This window comes from Macaca mulatta, chromosome 9, assembly GCF_049350105.2.
Source record: "Macaca mulatta isolate MMU2019108-1 chromosome 9, T2T-MMU8v2.0, whole genome shotgun sequence".
NCBI classification, from domain to species: Eukaryota; Metazoa; Chordata; class Mammalia; order Primates; family Cercopithecidae; genus Macaca; species Macaca mulatta.
Genome location: NC_133414.1, coordinates 112,288,837 through 112,305,827, shown reverse-complemented (window position 1 = coordinate 112,305,827; position 16,991 = coordinate 112,288,837). Strand labels below are relative to the sequence as shown.

General features: G+C 42.0%; 1 protein-coding gene and 1 pseudogene across 21 annotated transcripts in view; one reads left to right on the top strand and one right to left on the bottom strand.

Moving 5' to 3' along the window:
* The window catches only part of CWF19L1 (CWF19 like cell cycle control factor 1), a 35,707-nt gene that overhangs the window by 13,158 nt on the left and 5,558 nt on the right, over positions 1-16,991 (top strand). For all 21 annotated transcript variants that reach the window (XR_013397759.1, XR_013397758.1, XR_013397757.1 and 18 more), the window contains 6 exon segments: positions 1,196-1,314; positions 4,145-4,229; positions 7,550-7,690; positions 8,610-8,721; positions 10,444-10,523; positions 16,085-16,294. Coding sequence is in view for 15 of the 21 variants with exons in the window: in XM_077945309.1 (XP_077801435.1) it covers positions 1,196-1,314; positions 4,145-4,229; positions 7,550-7,690; positions 8,610-8,721; positions 10,444-10,523; positions 16,085-16,294 (747 nt within the window). In the remaining 6 variants the exon portion in view is untranslated.
* On the bottom strand, positions 5,343-7,337 carry LOC144331046 (prohibitin 1 pseudogene; annotated as a pseudogene).

Here is a 16,991-nt window from a genome sequence, read left to right as displayed (position 1 = left end):
TCGTTTTGCAGGGAGCTAAAAATTGATTTTGATCAAGGCTTATAAATAACCATACAGTATATTTATGGAGGAGAAAAGTATAGTTCACCAGTCCCTAAGATGCTAGGACCAACCTCAAAGCTAATTCCCTGCCCTTCAGCAGAAACCTGAAGGAAACAAGCATAAGACAAAAGAAAATTCCTGCTTTACGTAGTGGAAAACAAACTTGGTTAGCTTATTTCCAAGTAATACCTTCTCTTAGAATAGAGTTCATAAATAATGCTGTGGGTGAGAGATCACTTAATTGGTTGTTAACAGAATCTGAGGTGTTCTGGGAACAAGAATAAGTTTGGGCAAACTTCATGTTACTTAAGAAGGGTGTGGTTATGCCCTTCCTGAAACTGCTACTTCCTTGACTCAAGCAAAATAAAAGATTATATGCTCGTGATGAAGTCCTTGAGTACTCTATACCAGATATTCTGTGGATCCTAGGAGCCCTGAAACCTAGCTTTTCACTTTGATTTTCTGAATTGACTGTGACTCTCTGGACCTGTGAACTACAGATGCAGTACAAACAAACTAGAGGCTGGGTGTGGTGGCCTACGCCTGTAATCCCAGCACTTTGGGAGGCCCAGGCGGGCAGATCACGAGATCAGGAGTTTGAGACCAGCCTGACCAACATAGTGAAACCCCATCTCTACTAAAAATACAAAAATTAGCTGGGTGTGGTGGCACGTGCCTGTAATCCCAGCTACTAGTGAGGCTGAGGAAGGAGAATCGCTTCTTGAACCCAGGATGCAGAGGTTGCAGTGAGCCGAGATCGTGCCACTGTACTCCAGCAGCCTGGGCGACAAAGCAAGACTCCATCTCAGAAAAAAAAAAAAAAAAAAGCAACTAGAAGCTCAGTCTGTGGGCTCCAGAGGGAGAGCTTACTTTCCAAAAAAGGTTTTAATTATGTTTTGGGCATTAATATAGAGGAGTAACCTTTTAATCTCTGGCTTCCAACAGTTGTTCCTATTTCTACATTCATAATAGTTCTTCCTTATTTAAGATTTTTTTCTCTGATTGCCATATGTATGAAATTCACTGTGCATTTCCTTCTGCCCGCATTTGTATTCATGTGTAAATTTCAAAGACATTTCAAAATGTCTTATTATTTATTTGCATTTCTTGATAACTTTTGGTCTGTATGGATGACTAAGTTTTTGTTTACTAGGGAGAAGTGGATACCAAAAAATGTGGTTCTGCTTTGGTTTCCAGTCTTGCCATGGGCTTGAAACCAAGATATCATTTTGCTGCTTTGGAAAAGACCTATTATGAGAGGCTTCCATATCGGTGAGTAGCATTTCATTCTCTTTGGCTTTTTGAAGAATTTGCCATGGATCTTCTATATAAACTTCTCTTGTTCGTTTTTAACCATATAACGTCTTGGTTCCATTTGGTTACTCAGACAGTGAAATAAGTGACTCTCAAGTCATTCATCTTCCCTGAGTTTGTTCCCTAAGTTGAAATCACTTTGGAATTCCTTCAGTTTCAGAATCAAGAACTTGTATCAGTTTTTTCCTTTTCAGGGCCAGGCATGGTGGTGTGTGCCTATAATTCCAGCTACTTGGAAGGCTGAGGCAGGAGGCTCGCTTGAGCCCAGGAGTTTTAGGCTGTAGTGTGCAATGACTACGCCTGTAAATAGCCACTGCACTCTAGCCTGGGCAACATAGGGAGCCCCATTTCTTTAAAAATTTTTTTACCACAAATAAATATGAGATAATGCATATGTTAATTAGCTTGATTTAGCCATCCCACAATATATGCACATTTCAAAACAGCATGTTGTATGCCATAAATATATACAATTTTTAGTTGTTAATTAAAAGTAAATGAGAAGGAAAAATAACAAAAATTTTTTTTTTGTCTTTTTTTTTTGAGAAAGAGTCTTACTCTGTTGCCTGGCTGGAGTGCAGTGGCATGATCTCGGCTCACTGAAACCTCCGCCTCCTGGGTTCAAGCGATTCTCCTGCCTCAGCCTCCTGAGTAACTGGGATTACAGGTGCATGCCACCACATCCAGCTAATTTTTTTTTGTATTTTTATTAGAGATGGAGTTTCACCATGTCATTCAGGCTGGTCTTGAACTCTTGACCTCCTGATCCGCCCACCTCAGCCTCCCAAAGTGCTGGGATTACAGGCATGAGCCACTGCGCCCAGCCAATAAAGTATTTTTTTTTCTTTTTTTTATTTAGCACTCAGAGGTGGAGTTTTAATTTTTTTAATTTTTGTGGGTACATAGTAGGTATATAGAGGTCAAGTTAATTCTTTAAAAAAGTATATATTGCCAAGAAAACCAGTGTTTTACAAGTGAGCGAGTTAAGTAAAAGCTCAGAATTATCTTCACTGATAAAGGGTATGGATTATCTTTAAAATAACTTATTTTCCTTCTTTTTTTACAAAAGTAGTATACACTTGTTGCCAGTTAAAAAAAATGTAAGTGAGCAAGAAGAGAATACCCCCCTTACCATAATCCCACAGCCTAATGCAGAATCATAGGTGATACAGCTTTTTCTGTTAAATCTCCATATATGCATTCCAGAAAAATGTCTTGTTCTCTAAAAATATACTGCAAAAACAGAAGTTTTGAGAACAAGCCACTCAAAACGTACACAGTTCTTAAGAATCTGAATACAGTTTTTCATAGAACATATGAAAATGGCCAATAGGGCTGGGTGCAGTGGCTCACGCCTGTAATCCCGGCACTTTGGGAGGCCAAGGCAGGCAGATCATGAGGTCAGGAGATCGAGACCTTCCTGGCTAACACAGTGAAACCCTGTCTTTACTAAAAATACAAAAAATTAGCTGGGCACGGTGGCGGGCGCCTGTAGTCCCAGCTACTCGGGAGGCTGAGGCAGGAGAATGGCGTGAACCCGGGAGGCGGAGCTTGCAGTGAGCAGAGATTGCGCCACTGCACTCCAGTCTGGGCAATAGAGAGGGACTCCGTGTCAAAGAAAAAAAAAAGGCCAATACACATATAAAAAGATGCTCGTATCATTAGCCATTATGGTAATGCAAATCAAAAGCACAATGATATACCACTTAATACCCACTAGGAAGGCTGTAGTCAAAAAGACAAATACATAATAACAAGTGTTGGCAAGGATGTGGAGGAATTGGAACCCTCACACATTGCTGGTGAGAGTGTAAAATGGTGCAGCTGCTTTGGAAAACTGTTTAGCAGTTCTTGAGAGGTTAAACATAAGAGTCAGCAGCATGGTAATGGCAATTTTATTCCTGTCCCAAGATAAGGGAAAACATATGTCCACACAAAAACTTGTACACAAATGATCATAATAGCATTATTCATAATAGCTCAAAAGTGCAAACAACCCAAATGTCCATCACCTGATGAATGGGTAAATTAAAAGTGGTAAATATATGATGAAATGTAATTTGGCAAGGAAAAGCAATGAAGTACTGATATGTGCTACAACATGGTTGAACCTTGAAACTTCATGTTAAGTGAATGAAGCCAGACACAAAGGACTACACATTTTTTTTTTTTTTTTTTGAGACAAGATCTCATTCTGTATCCCAGGCTAGAGTGCTGAGGTACGATCATGGCTCACTGCAGCCTCAACCTTGTGGGCTCAAGTGATTCTCCTAACTTAGCCTCCTGAGTAGCTGGGACTATAGTTATGCATCACCATACCCAGTTAATTAAACAATTTTTTTGTAGAGACAGTCTCACTGTGTTGCCTACGGTGGTCTCAAACTCCTGAGCTCAAGCAGTCCTTTTGTCTCAGCCTCCCAAAGTGCCTGGCCTATTTTATTTTAGCTCTTTATTACACAAAAGAAGAGGCAATAGTAAAATGAACCCTCATGTGCCCATCACTTAGCTTGAACTATTGTCAACATTTTACTAATTTTACAACTCTTTTAAAGCCAAAAGTTGGAGTTTTGATGGTTTCTGAAGACATAATCTCATCTCTTCCTAAAACAGCCTTGTGAGGTAGGGATCGTTGCCCTATTAGATGGATAGATAGTAACTTATCTGAAATCATTTGACTTGTGATGAACTGAGGACCTCTGCTCTTTTTATGGCCCCATGGAGTCCACATGTTTTGTCATTGCAAATCAAAAGTAAAATTGTAATATTTTGTCTCTCAAATATGTTCTAGAAACCATGTCGTTCTACAGGAAAATGCACAGCATGCCACCCGGTTTATAGCTCTGGCAAATGTTGGAAATCCAGAAAAGAAAAAGGTAAAGATTTGCCTATTTGGTGGAAAGTTGATACTCACGGTCTGCCTGATAAATGTATCTCTTGCCCAGTTTAGCATTCAGATCTTCTTTTCTCCCTCACTGCAAGGTCCCAGCAGCTTCGGAGACTCCTTGTAAAGATACGGTAATGAAAGGTCAAGTCTCTTTGGGTCTTTTTGTAGGAGAGTTTAAAGAAGGGTTTGGGAAAATAGGCCCAGAGGAATAAAGGCAAAATATCAAATGAACAGTGTTCCTTTACTTTCACATCTATGTGGTTGTCTTTGTGGGTATTTGTGAATTTGCCCTCAGATGCTTGCTTACTTCTTTTAGCAACTTCATTTAGCTGAAATAAAAAAACCCCAAAGAGCTGGGCATGGTGGCCCATGCCTGTAATCCCAGCACTTTGGGAGGCTGAGGTGGGCGGATCACTTGAGGCCAGGAGTTTGAGACCAGCCTGGCCAACATGGTGAAGCCCCATCTCTATAACAAATAAAAAAATTAGCCAGGTATGGTGGGGGGCACCTGTAATCCCAGCTCCTCAGGAGGCTGAGGCAGGAGAATTGCTTGAATGTGGGAGGCGGAGACTGCAGTGAGCTGAGATCGGGCCACTGCACTCCAGCCTGGGTGACCAAGTGAGACTCTGTCTCAGGAAACAAAAAAGCAAAAAACCCAGGGGACTTACCTAAGCCCTCCTTAGGGCTAAGATTTCCTGAGGGATATCTTAGTGATACCTGGAATCTATCTTTGTACTGGAAAACAGTGCAGTTGATGAAAGAGAATATACCAGAAAAGTAGATTGTTTTTCTCACTTCCCTGAGAGCATTTCTGATTTCCCAGGGCCAAAACTGACCTATTATGGATTGAGACAGCTAAAATAAGAACAGTTAGTGAAGTGGGAAAATAGGCAGATAAAGAGTCTGAAGATTATTCCACTATCACATGCCATAGACAAAGCATACAAAAGATAAGCAAATCGATATATTTTTTTCATAATATTTTAAGCTTTTTTTTGGGGGGGGCGCGGATCTGAAGTGATTTTACCTTTATTTCCTTCACTTTAAGCCAATCATGAAATTTCACAGTGATTTCTAGGGTGGGGACAGAAGGAAGACAGTGTTAAGAATCATCAGGGCTGTGGCCCAGTTGGCCCGCGGAAGTGCCGGCAGGGTGGCCCCTCAGGGGCAGCTGGAGGAGCATGGACTGCCCCGCTGGAGGGGAGGTGATGTTCCCAGAGTGTGAGAGCTGGTATGTGATGTCCTCTGCAGCTTCCAGCTTGCGCAGCTCGATCAGGCTGTTCCCTGTGGTGGCCAGTAAGTTGGCGATCAGCTTGGCTGCCTTGGAATCGCCCTCAGCAGAGATGATGGCTGCCTTTTTCTGCTGCTCAGCCTTTTCTACCACAAATCTGGCGCTCTCTGCTTCCTGCTGAGCCACCTGTTTGGCTTCCACTGCTTCTGTGAACTCCTTCCCAAAGGTCAGATGTGTCAAGGACTTGTCATCCAGGATGAGCCCAAAGGTGGCTGCTCACTCCATAAGGTCATTGCTCATCTGCCTGGAGACCAGCTCTCTTTAGGTGATTAGTTCTCCAGCATCAAAGTGAGCCACCACTGACTTGAGGATCTCGGTAGTGATGGACAGCAGCACACGCTCATCATAATCCTCTTCAATGCTGGTCAAGATGCGAGGAAGCTGGCTAGTGACAGGCCCCCATGTGCACCGTGATGTCATTCTGCATATCTTTGCTATCAGTGATGCCTGGCACATTACATGGTCAAGAACGGCAGTCAAAGATAATTGGTTTCTGTACCCATGGAATGAGAAAGTGAATCCCTTCCCCTACCACAATATTCTCTATTCCACAGAATTGGTCAAAGATGACAGCTCTTTGCCCAGCATCCATGTCATACAGGGCAGAGTTCACCACGTCTCCTGCAACAGCTAAGTCCAGGCCAAACTTGCTGACGGACTCATAACACTTTGGCAGCTATGTTTTCTTCTGCTGGACCCTCTCATACCTGCTTCCCCTTTGACCTCCACATAAATTTCCCAGCCTATTTTCAGCTTTTTTGCCCAATTCTTAGCAAGTTTAGATTTGTAATTTTTCTTTTAATTGCCCTTTCAAACTGAATAACACTTAGTATTTTCAGTCTGTTTTATTCTCAGGGACATGTTAGCCTCAGCCATAAGCAACTTATATTTTAGTCAAAAGGTGTGCACATTATAAAATTTGGCAAGCATTATTAAATTCATCTAAAAATTTTGTTCCAATTTGTACCCCTACCCCAGCGGTGTGTTTTGTTTTGTTTTGTTTTTCTCTCTCCATATTTCTCACTGGATCATATTAAAGTTTCTTTCTTTCTTTTTTTTTTTTTTTTTTTTTTTTAAGATGGAGTCTCTGTCTGTTGCCCAGGCTGGAATGTAGTGGCATGATCTCGGCTCACTGCAACCTCCGCCTTGCATGTTCAAGTGATTTTCCTGCCTCAGCCTCCTGAGTAGCTGGGACTATAGACACGTGCCACCACATCTGGCTAATCTTTTGTATTTTTAGTAGAGATGGGATTTCTCCATGTTGGTCAGGCTGGTCTCTATCTTCCGACCTTAGGTGATCCGCCCGCCTCTGCCTCCCAAAGTGCTGGGATTACAGGCATGAGCCACCACCCCCGGCCCTCATCAAAGTTTTATTAAAGTTTTTGCCAATGTGATAAATGATATGTAATTGTTACTTAGTTGCATTTCCCTAATCAGTAGTAAGTTTAAACATCTATATCTTATCTAAAGTTTTCAATATCTGTGGCATTAGTGCAAGATTCCAGATATTTATATGAATATTTACTTCTTTGCTGCTAGTCTCTTAAGAAAATTTTATTAGCATATATAGCAGAATTTGTATAATATCAAGAGAGAGAAACCCCAAGTTCATTTGTAATTTTCTTTAGGAAAAATGAATGGCAGTGCCACAATTCTGTGGACAAAGTACACAAAGATAAGGGACGCAGAAGCAGTTTGTCTTCAAGTGTTATAGAGCAAGTCCCTCTAGGGGACAGTTGTTACTATTCCATTATTCGAGTGAGAACTCCTGGTTTGTGAGGGCTGGGGCTTTGATTTGTTGTTCATTTCTTTGTCAGCCCTTGGTGAGCCCCTGCAGAGGCCACTGAATTGGCATTTGATTTACTGTTTATTCTCTGAGCTATGGATGGGCTGGTTGCTGTTCTTTTAATTTTACTTAGTTTCACATGTTTTCCCTGAAATCTTCACAGTAAAATAGGTTGATTACAGTTGGGTAAATAGTATATCCCCTAATGTCGTTATGTTCTTTTTCTCTAAAGTATCTTTATGCATTCAGTATTGTTCCCATGAAGCTAATGGATGCAGCAGAACTGGTAAAACAGCCTCCGGATGTCACTGAAAACCCTTACAGAAAATCTGGGCAGGAAGCATCCATAGGAAAGCAAATTCCTGCCCCTGTGGTATGTTCTGATTGAGGGCTGGCATTTTCTGGGCAGGGTTGCCCATTACATGTGTTCTTTTCCTGGTTATAGTTTAGTACATAAGACAAGTTTAATCCTTAGAATCTAAATCTTTTTTTTTCCCCCTTGGGAAATCATGATGATGTTTAGAAAATCTTAGTAGATTTTAACTAAACTTAGTGTTTTTTATTGTAGTTTGGGGTTAACAGTTTCATAGATTAGGTCTTTCTTTGTCCAAACTGGATTCATACGTTTGGGGTTACAGTTTTATTTGTAAAGTCTTTGACTAAAGTTGATTATCGGTTCTTAGCTCTTTAGGCAAGGCCCTAGCAGTTTCATAGCAATGTAATTTGTGATTTTATGATGATTGCCAGTAGGAGCCAGTAGGAAAATAAGATTCACTCTGAAGAAATTCTCTTAAGAGCAGAGTTTTCTCAAATTAATTTTTTCCCCACTAAAGCAAGGAAGGTCAAGTTCTCTTACTAGCATGCACGGTCTGCTTTCTCAGACTTTTCTTTCTTTCCGAGCAACCTTTTCATCTCTCAATCAAGGCTGAATTAGGCTTATTTGACCTGTGAAATTGTATGACTACACTATGTCCCTGTTGAGAGAAAAAGGAAGAGTGAATTTGGGTGGGTTCATGTTGTTCTGTTTTAGGCAAGAATTACTTTATAACTTGCATTTTAACTTGTTTTTCCAAAGAGATGAATTTGGCAGTAGTTTGGGTAAGCATTGATGTGTGACTGAGAGTTCAGGCATCAGAATTGGGAAGATATTTTGCTTCCTTAGAGTATGCAGAAAGGACTGAGAAGAAAGAAAGATATGGCATGGCAGGAATGTTCCCTTGTATGTGAGTGGTTGGCTACTTATCTAAAGGTTGGTTGAATAATATTTAATCTTCTGCATTTGGCCATTCCAGGAAGAATCAGCCTGTCAGTTTTTCTTTGATTTAAATGAAAAGCAGGGAAGGAAGCGTTCATCCACAGGTAGAGATAGCAAATCTCCTCACCCAAAGCAGCCTCGCAAACCTCGTAAGTACCTTTATTCCAGAGGTCTCCTCTGTGAACAGTAACTGTTATTTTGGCTTTTGTTTGGAAAGCAGCATTGCTAAGAGAGCCTCTTCTGGCAGGGGAAAATTGTGCAATGAGTCATTAGGACCAACAATAAAAATAAAATATAAACATGGCCTTGGCTGGGTGTGGTGACTGCACCATCTTACATTCCCACCAGCAGTGTATGAAGGTTTCTGCTTTTCCACATCCCTGTCAACATTTGTTATAGCAATAGCCAGTTTTACAAGATAGCTCTCTCTTTTCCTCTCTCATAAATACGTATGGTTCTCCAAGGGTGATGCTTTTATATACTTCTTGGACTCTATATTTTTAGCCCATCTACTTGAGAGAGATGAGTTCCTTTTGCTAATTACCATTTAAAGAGATTTTCTTTGTCCTGAAAAGGCAGTCTTCTGTTGCTTATATACCCATATTGGGATAAAAATGTTGATATTCTTGGCCAGGTGCGGTGGCTCACACCTGTAATCCCAGCACTTTGGGAGGCTGAGCCAGGCGGATGACAAGTTCAGAATTTCGAGACCAGCCTGGCCAACATGGTGGAACTCCTTCTCTACTAAAAATACAAAAATTAGCCAGGTGTGGTGGCATGCGCCTGTAGTCCCAGCTACTTGGGAGGCTGAAGTGGGAGAATTGCTTGAACCCGGGAGGTGGAGGTTGCAGTGAGCCAAAACTATGCCATTGTACTGTAGCCTGGGTAACAGAGTGAGACTCCATCTCAAAAAAAAAAAAAAAAAAAATTGATACTCTTTTTATAGCTTCAGATTCAGAAACTAGAGCTATATGAATTTTTATCTAGATTTATGTAATGCCGGAAACTGATTCACACTAAGTGTAATCCCAGCACTTTGATAGGCCAAACAGCTGGATCACTTGAGGCCAGGAGTTCGAGACCAGCCTGGCCAACATGGTGAAACCCTGTCTGTACTAAAAATACAAAAATTTAGCAGGGCGTGGTGGCACCCACCTGCAGTCCCAGCTCCTCGGGAGGCTGAGGCAGGAGAATCGCTTGAACCCAGGAGGTGGAGATTGCAGTGAGCCAAGATCACACCACTGCACTCCAGCCTGGGTGACAGAGCAAGGCCCTGTCTTAAAAAAATAAAATAAGACTGGCCTGACTTTTAGGCTGTTCTGAGGCGCTTCCTGCAAGAACTATGGGAAAAGCATCTTTCCTTTATGTCTGTAGAACATGATGAGGTAAAGAGCCTCCAAAACCAATATAGATTCATAAAAGAATGATCAAACTCAGAGGAAGGACTTTAAAGGTGTTTCATTGAGATTCTCTTTCTTCGTCTTTTTGTTTCATGGAAGAAGCTGACCTTAGGAGGGTAAATTTTCCAGGGTCATTGCTAATGCCGTAGTTGGGGCTATAATTAGGGCTCCTGACACCCTGTTCAGTGTTCTTTTGTTGTAGCCTATTGCCAGTTATGTGCTACTTTAGTCAGTGTGTGATTTTGCACTTGTGGGTTACCTACCTGTGGATTGGTTACAAATTCGAATGGAAGTTTAATTTCATTGAAAATGTTCATAGGGGGTCATAGTGAGGAACACAGGCTCAGCCCATTGTGGCAGTGTTGTATACCAGTCTTTTCAGGATATAAAAATCAGATAAGGCTAAGTTCTGTGGGGTGATTATATGCTGTGCTTGGACCATAGTAACACCCGGCTTTCTTTTACATGAAGCTCAGCCTCCAGGACCCTGCTGGTTTTGCCTTGCTAGCCCTGAAGTGGAAAAGCATTTGGTGGTCAACATCGGCACACATGTGAGTTACTTCCTTGGACCTTTATAGAGAAGGAGATGCCTATTTGTTTTTTAGTAACTTTATTGAGGCATAATCTACATATAACATTTACCCATGTTTAAGTGTACGATTCAGTGATTTTCGTAAGGTTACTGAGTTATGCCACCATCACATAGTATAGTTTTAGAACATTTTTATCATGGCAGTAAGATCTCTTATGCCCATTTACAGTTAATCCCTGTTCCCAACTTTAGCCTCAGGCAGCAAGTAGTCTACTTACTATCTCCATAGTTTGCCTTTTTTGGACATTTCTTATAAATGGAATCATACAACATGTAGTCTTTTGTGTCTAGCTGTTTTTACTTAGCATCATATTCATGAGGGTCATCCATGTTGCAGCATGTATCAGTATTTCATTCCTTTTTATTGCCAAATCATATTCCAGTGTATAGATACACATTTTGTCTATATCCGTTCATCAATTGATGGACATTTGGGTTGTTTCTACTTTACGGCTATTAGAAATAATGCTCCCATAAAATATCTGAATGCAAGTCTTTGTGTGAATATATGTTTTTATTTTGGATACACCTAGGAATGGATTTGCTAGGTTATATGGTAAATTTATGTTTAACTTTTTAAGAAACTGCTAAACTGTTTTCCAAAATGACTGCACCATCTTATATTCCCACCAGCAATGTATGAAGGCTTCTGCTTTTCCACATTCCTGCCAACATTTGTTATAGCAATAGCCAGTTTTACAAGATAGCTCTCTCTTTTCCTCTCTCATAAATAGGTATGGTTCTCCAAGGGTGATGCTTTTATATACTTCTTGGACTGTCTGTATTTTTTAGCCCATCTACTTGAGAGTGATGAGTTCCTTTTGCTAATTACCATTTAAAGTGATTTTCTTTGTCCTAAAAAGGCAGTCTTCTGATGCTTATGTACCCGTATTGGGTTAAAAATGTTGATAATCTTTATAGCTTCAGATTCAGAAGCTAGAGCTTTATGAATATATATATATTTTTTTGAGATGGAGTCTTGCTGTGTTGCCCAGGCTGGAGTGCAATGGCGCGATCTCAGCTCACTGCAGCCTCTGCGTCCCGGGTTCAAGTGATTCTCTTTCTTCGTCTTTATGTTTCACGGAAGAAGCTGACCTTAGGAGGGTAAATTTTCCAGGGTCATTGCTAATGGCATAGTTGGGGCTATAATTAGGGCTCCTGACACCCTGTTCAGTGTTCTTTTGTTGTAGCCTATTGCCAGTTATGTGCTACTTTAGTCAGTGTGTGATTTTGCACTTGCTTCCCAAGTAGCTGGGATTATAGGCACCTACCATCATGCCCGGCCAATTTTTGTATTTTTAGTAGAGACAGGGTTTCACCATGCTGGCCACGCTGGCCTCGAACTCCTGATCTCAGGTGATTTGCCCACCTCAGCTTCCCAAAGTGTTGGGATTACAGGCGTGAGCCGCCACACCCGGCCTATTAATTTTTATCTAGAATTATGTAATGCTGGAAACTGATTCACAGTAACTGATCACATCAAAGATAAAATTTCAGTTTTGCTTAGTAGTGGAGGGTGTAGCTTACTAATGACAGGAATACCCATATTCACACTCCTGGTGTGAGTACCTAGGAACCCAAGATGATGATAAGGTTGTTTGGTAAGTATTGAATCAGACTATGAGAACGGGACGGTCTTGAGTATGATTTTATTCAGGTGGTGGAAAGCTTGAATGTGTGTGTCTCATGGGAAAGTCATTCTACTTCACATTTCCCCAGATACTTTTTCTTGTGTAGGGCTGGATTAGATATTAAATAATACCCGTCTTCGACTCTCATTTCCCTGGGGGTTTTCTATAGACCATTGTTCTTTTTCATTCATTTAGAATGAAGAAAGCTTAATTTTTAACACTGTAGTCACTGATGACTGGAACTGGATGTTCCCCAGGATTCCTGAGGAAAATATTTACAAGCTGTTTTTGTTTTGTGACAGTTTTGGGAGGTGGGGCCTAATAAGTGGTGATTAGGTCATGAGGACTCTGCCCTCATGAATGGATTAATGTTATCACAAGAGTGGGTTATCATGAGAGTGGCTTTGTTAAAGTGAGTTCAGGTCCCCTTTTGCTCCTTTACTCTTACCCTTACTTGCCCTTCTGCCATGGGGTGATGCAGCACAAAGGCCATTGCCAGGTGTCAGTGCTATGCACTTGGACTTCCCAGTCTACAGAACCACAAGCCAAATAGATTGCTATTCATATAAATTATAGTCTGTGGTATTCTATTATAGCAACACAAGATGGACTAAGACAATTCCTTAAATGTATAGTGCTTCTGAAGACAGGTGCTGTCATCCATTTCTCATTGATTTGTTCTACTTTTGGTTTCCGGGATTGATCCTTTCAACTTATCCTAAAAATCTGAGGACTCTTTTTTGTGTCTTCCTTCCTATAGACTGACTAGAGTTTCAATTTCATCTTGTACTTTAAGGCGGTTACTCTTCTGCCTGTGTTGTTTCCACCTGCAGAGTCTCAGTCTTTTACATTTTAAAAAATGTCTTGGCCGGGTGTGGTGGCTCATGCCTATAATCCCAGCACTTTGGGAAGCTGAGGCGGGTAGATCACGAGGTCAGGAGTTCATGACCAACCTGGCCAAGATGGTGAAACCCTGTATCCGGGCGTGGTGGCGGGTGCCTGTAATCCCAGCTACTCAGGAGGCTGAGGCAGAGAATTGCTTGAACCTGGGAGGCGGAGGTTGCAGGCCGAGATGGCACCACGGCACTTCAGCCTGGGGGACAGAGCGAGACTCTTGTCACAAAAACAAAAAAAAGTCTTAATTAGTGGCACACTCCTATCTCTAGGGGGAGCACTAATGGGGTCAAGGCCTGTGACTCAGCTGAGCCACAGAACCTATTGGATGACATCTTGGGTGGAATAAGAGCAAACTTGAGAAGCTCTAGCTTTTACAGCAGTGCCCTTTTTGGATGATCTCTTTTGCATCTTTTTTCCTTTTTGGATTAGTTTATGCCATTTTTCTCTCCCACACAATTTGTATAGTAAGGCAGGCTTTGAATTGCCTTCTGTTTGGGAAGCTTCTGTAGGTTCAAGATCACACGCAGGAGATAAGAGATTTGGAATGTGTGACATAGCTCAGTGCTGCTCTAGGCCTCAGTGAGAAGTGACTTTTCTTTTCCGTTCATCTTTCTGTTGTCCAGGTTATCTAACTCAGGGTGTGGGCCTGGGCAACAATCAAGGAAATCTGTTTTGTTCTCATCTAGGCCTGAAACTAGAGGGGAAAAAGGTCTTGTTTGTGGGCCAACCCAACATCCCAAGTAGGCCACATGAGTATTTCAGCCTCAAGTCTACACTGTCCTTAGGTAGAAACCGCTTACAAACCTGTAATGACCTTTGGGTGTCTGGGGAAGGGTTTGGGATCTCCTCCCTGCAACTTTTCTTTTTGATTGCCTTTTTTTGTTTGTTAAATTTTTTTCCCCGGCTTTCTCTTTGCCGTGCCTTCCTCAAAGGTAGTACATAGAATTGTGCTGATGGTCCATAGCCACAGATTAGTTAAAAGGTGGAAGGGCTGCTGGCAGTCTAAAAAATTATTGCAAAATCAATGCATTTTATTTATGGGGAGAACCATTAGTTCAGGTCCTATTTATACATGGTTAGAGATAATTCTAGTATAGAACAGATTAGAAGGCGAGATTTTGAAAGAGAGGAGATTAGGCAAGTGTGAAACTTCACAAAAATTGCAAGTACAGGATTAGAGATGGTGCAGAGGAGCTATTTAGTTTAGACATCATTACCTAAAGACTGCGTATCATAATAGAAAAGCTGATATTTATGGCAGTGACCTTCTGACAAAAAAAGCTAGAAGACTCAGGCTTCTAGAGTAACCTTTTAAACAAATACAATATAAAGTGGTTATTATAAAAATAAAAAAAAATTTTAGTGCCTATGAGGTTTTCATCAACTTTAGTCATCTGGAAAATTAACTTTGTCAACATGCCTGGTCCTCTCTGCCAAACAAGTCAAGGACAATCATGCGTTAGTATCTTTCCAATACATATCCTGTCATTCTATTGGACTTTCTTATTTAGATGAGAAATTATTCCCTCCTTCAGCCTTAACTTTGAGCCCACCACACTAAGAGTATACTTGGGATAAATTTTTTTTTTTTTCCCCCCGAGACAGAGTCTTGCTCTGTCATCCAGGCTGGAGTGCAGCGGCACGATCTCGGCTCACTGTAACCTCCGTCTTCCAGGTTCAAGCAATTCACCTGCCTCAGCCTCCCAAGTAGCTGAGATTATAGGCGTGCACCACCATGCCCAGCTAAGTTTTGTATTTTTAGTAGAGATGGGGTTTCACCTTGTTGGCCAGGCTGGTCTTGAATTCCTGACCCCACGATCCACTCGCCTCGGCCTCCCAAAGTGCTGGGATTACAGGCATGAGCCAGTGCGCCCAGTCTGAATAATTGTTTTCTAACATATCTATGTTTGCCTATACTGCTACTCAATGGGCCCTTCTGTGCTCACTCATGGCATCTTCCCATCAGAGAATATCTGAGTGGTAGAACATTCTTGCATGTTTTGGTTTTTACAGAAATATTTTTAGTTGCCATTAAAGGCTGACATCCATTGTTGGAAACCATTCTTTTCTGCCTCTTTGGATGCATCTGAGTTTGAAGTTTTACTTTCCTTCTACCCCATTAGGTTGTATGTTTGCTTTTGTTTTGTAGAGTTTAGTCAGCAGCTTAAGGCTTAGGAACATTAGATACTAAGCATGCCATCTTAGCCTTTTTTGTGAGCCCAAGGAGTATATTTGGGGGTGAGGGGTGGGAATGAAAGTTACTGGGGAGGCAGAAAGTGGTCATTTTCTTTTTGAGATGGAGTCTCACTCTGTCACCCAGGCTGGAGTATAGTGGCATGATCTTGGCTCACTGGAACCTCTGCCTCTTGGGTTCAAGCAGTTCTCCTGTCTCAGCCTCTCGAGTAGCTGGGACTGCAGGCACATGCCATCACAGGCCTGGCTAGTTTTTGTATTTTTAGTTAAAATGAGGTTTCACCATATTGATCAGCCTGGTCTGGAACTTCTGACCTCAGGTGGTCCACCTGCCTCGGCCTCTCAGAGTGTTGGGATTACAGGCGTGAGCCACTACCCCAGCCGCAAGTGGTCATTTTGAAATCAGAAGTTGTATCTTTTTGTGGTTGAAGGTGATAAAAACTGAAAAACTGTTTTCAAGTTTGGAGCCTGGGAGGGAAAACGCAGCGATTTGTTCTGGTCTCCCTCAGCTCAGTGTGTTTGAAGCCAAAAGCCTGTTTGTGTGCCTCTCCCAATTCATTTACTCCTAGTTCATTTGCTACTTGTATAGAAATTTTTTATGTCTAATTTGATTCTTTAGCGGATACTTGAGAACATTGTTGCTGCAATCTCTAAAATCAGAGTTTTTAAAGAAAGAATTTTTATTAATAACCTCAAGTACTTCTCCTACATCCTGAGACTCACTCTTTGTATAGGCTTTTCTCCCTGGAGAATCCTACATGCTGTATTGATGTCTCAATTCTGTGTGCTGCTTCTTCAGTGCTACCTCGCCCTGGCCAAAGGAGGCTTATCTGATGACCATGTCCTCATCCTGCCCATTGGACACTACCAGTCAGTGGTGGAGCTTTCAGCAGAGGTGGTAGAAGAGGTGGAGAAGTATAAGGCCACACTGAGACGGTTCTTTAAGAGTCGAGGGAAACGGTGTGTTGTATTTGAGAGAAATTATAAGAGCCATCACCTCCAGCTACAGGTAGGTGATCTGTTCATAGAAATGTGGAAGGGCACTATGGGGACCTTGATATTGGGTAAATAAATATTTAAATAGGCCGGGCGAAGTGGCTCACGCATGTAATCCTAGCACTTTGGGAGGCCAAGGTGGTTGGATTGCCTGAGTTCAGGAGTTCGAGACCAGGCTGGGCAACATGGTGAAACCCCGTCTCTACTAAAAATACAAAAAAATTAGCTGGGCATGGTGGTGGGCGCCCAGCTACTTCGGAGGCTGAGACAGGAGAATCGTTTGAACCTGGGAGGCGGAGGTTGCAGTGAGCCGAGATTGTGCCACTGCACTCCAGCCTGGGTGACAGAATGAGACTCCATCTTAAAAAAAAATATATAGGGCCGGGCGCGGTGGCTCAAGCCTGTAATCCCAGCACTTTGGGAGGCCAAGGCGGGTGGATCACGAGGTCAGGAGATCGAGACCATCCTGGCTAACATGGTGAAACCCCGTCTGTACTAAAAATACAAAAAACTAGCCGGGCGTGGTGGCGGGCACCTGTAGTCCCAGCTACTCGGAGGCTGAGGCAGGAGAATGGCGTGAACCTGGGAGGCGGAGCTTGCAGTGAGCCGAGATCGCGCCACTGCACTCCAGCCTGGGCGACACAGCGCGAGACTCCGTCTCAAAAAAAAAAAAAAAAAATTTAAATAATGTTTAGCTTTAATATTTAAAG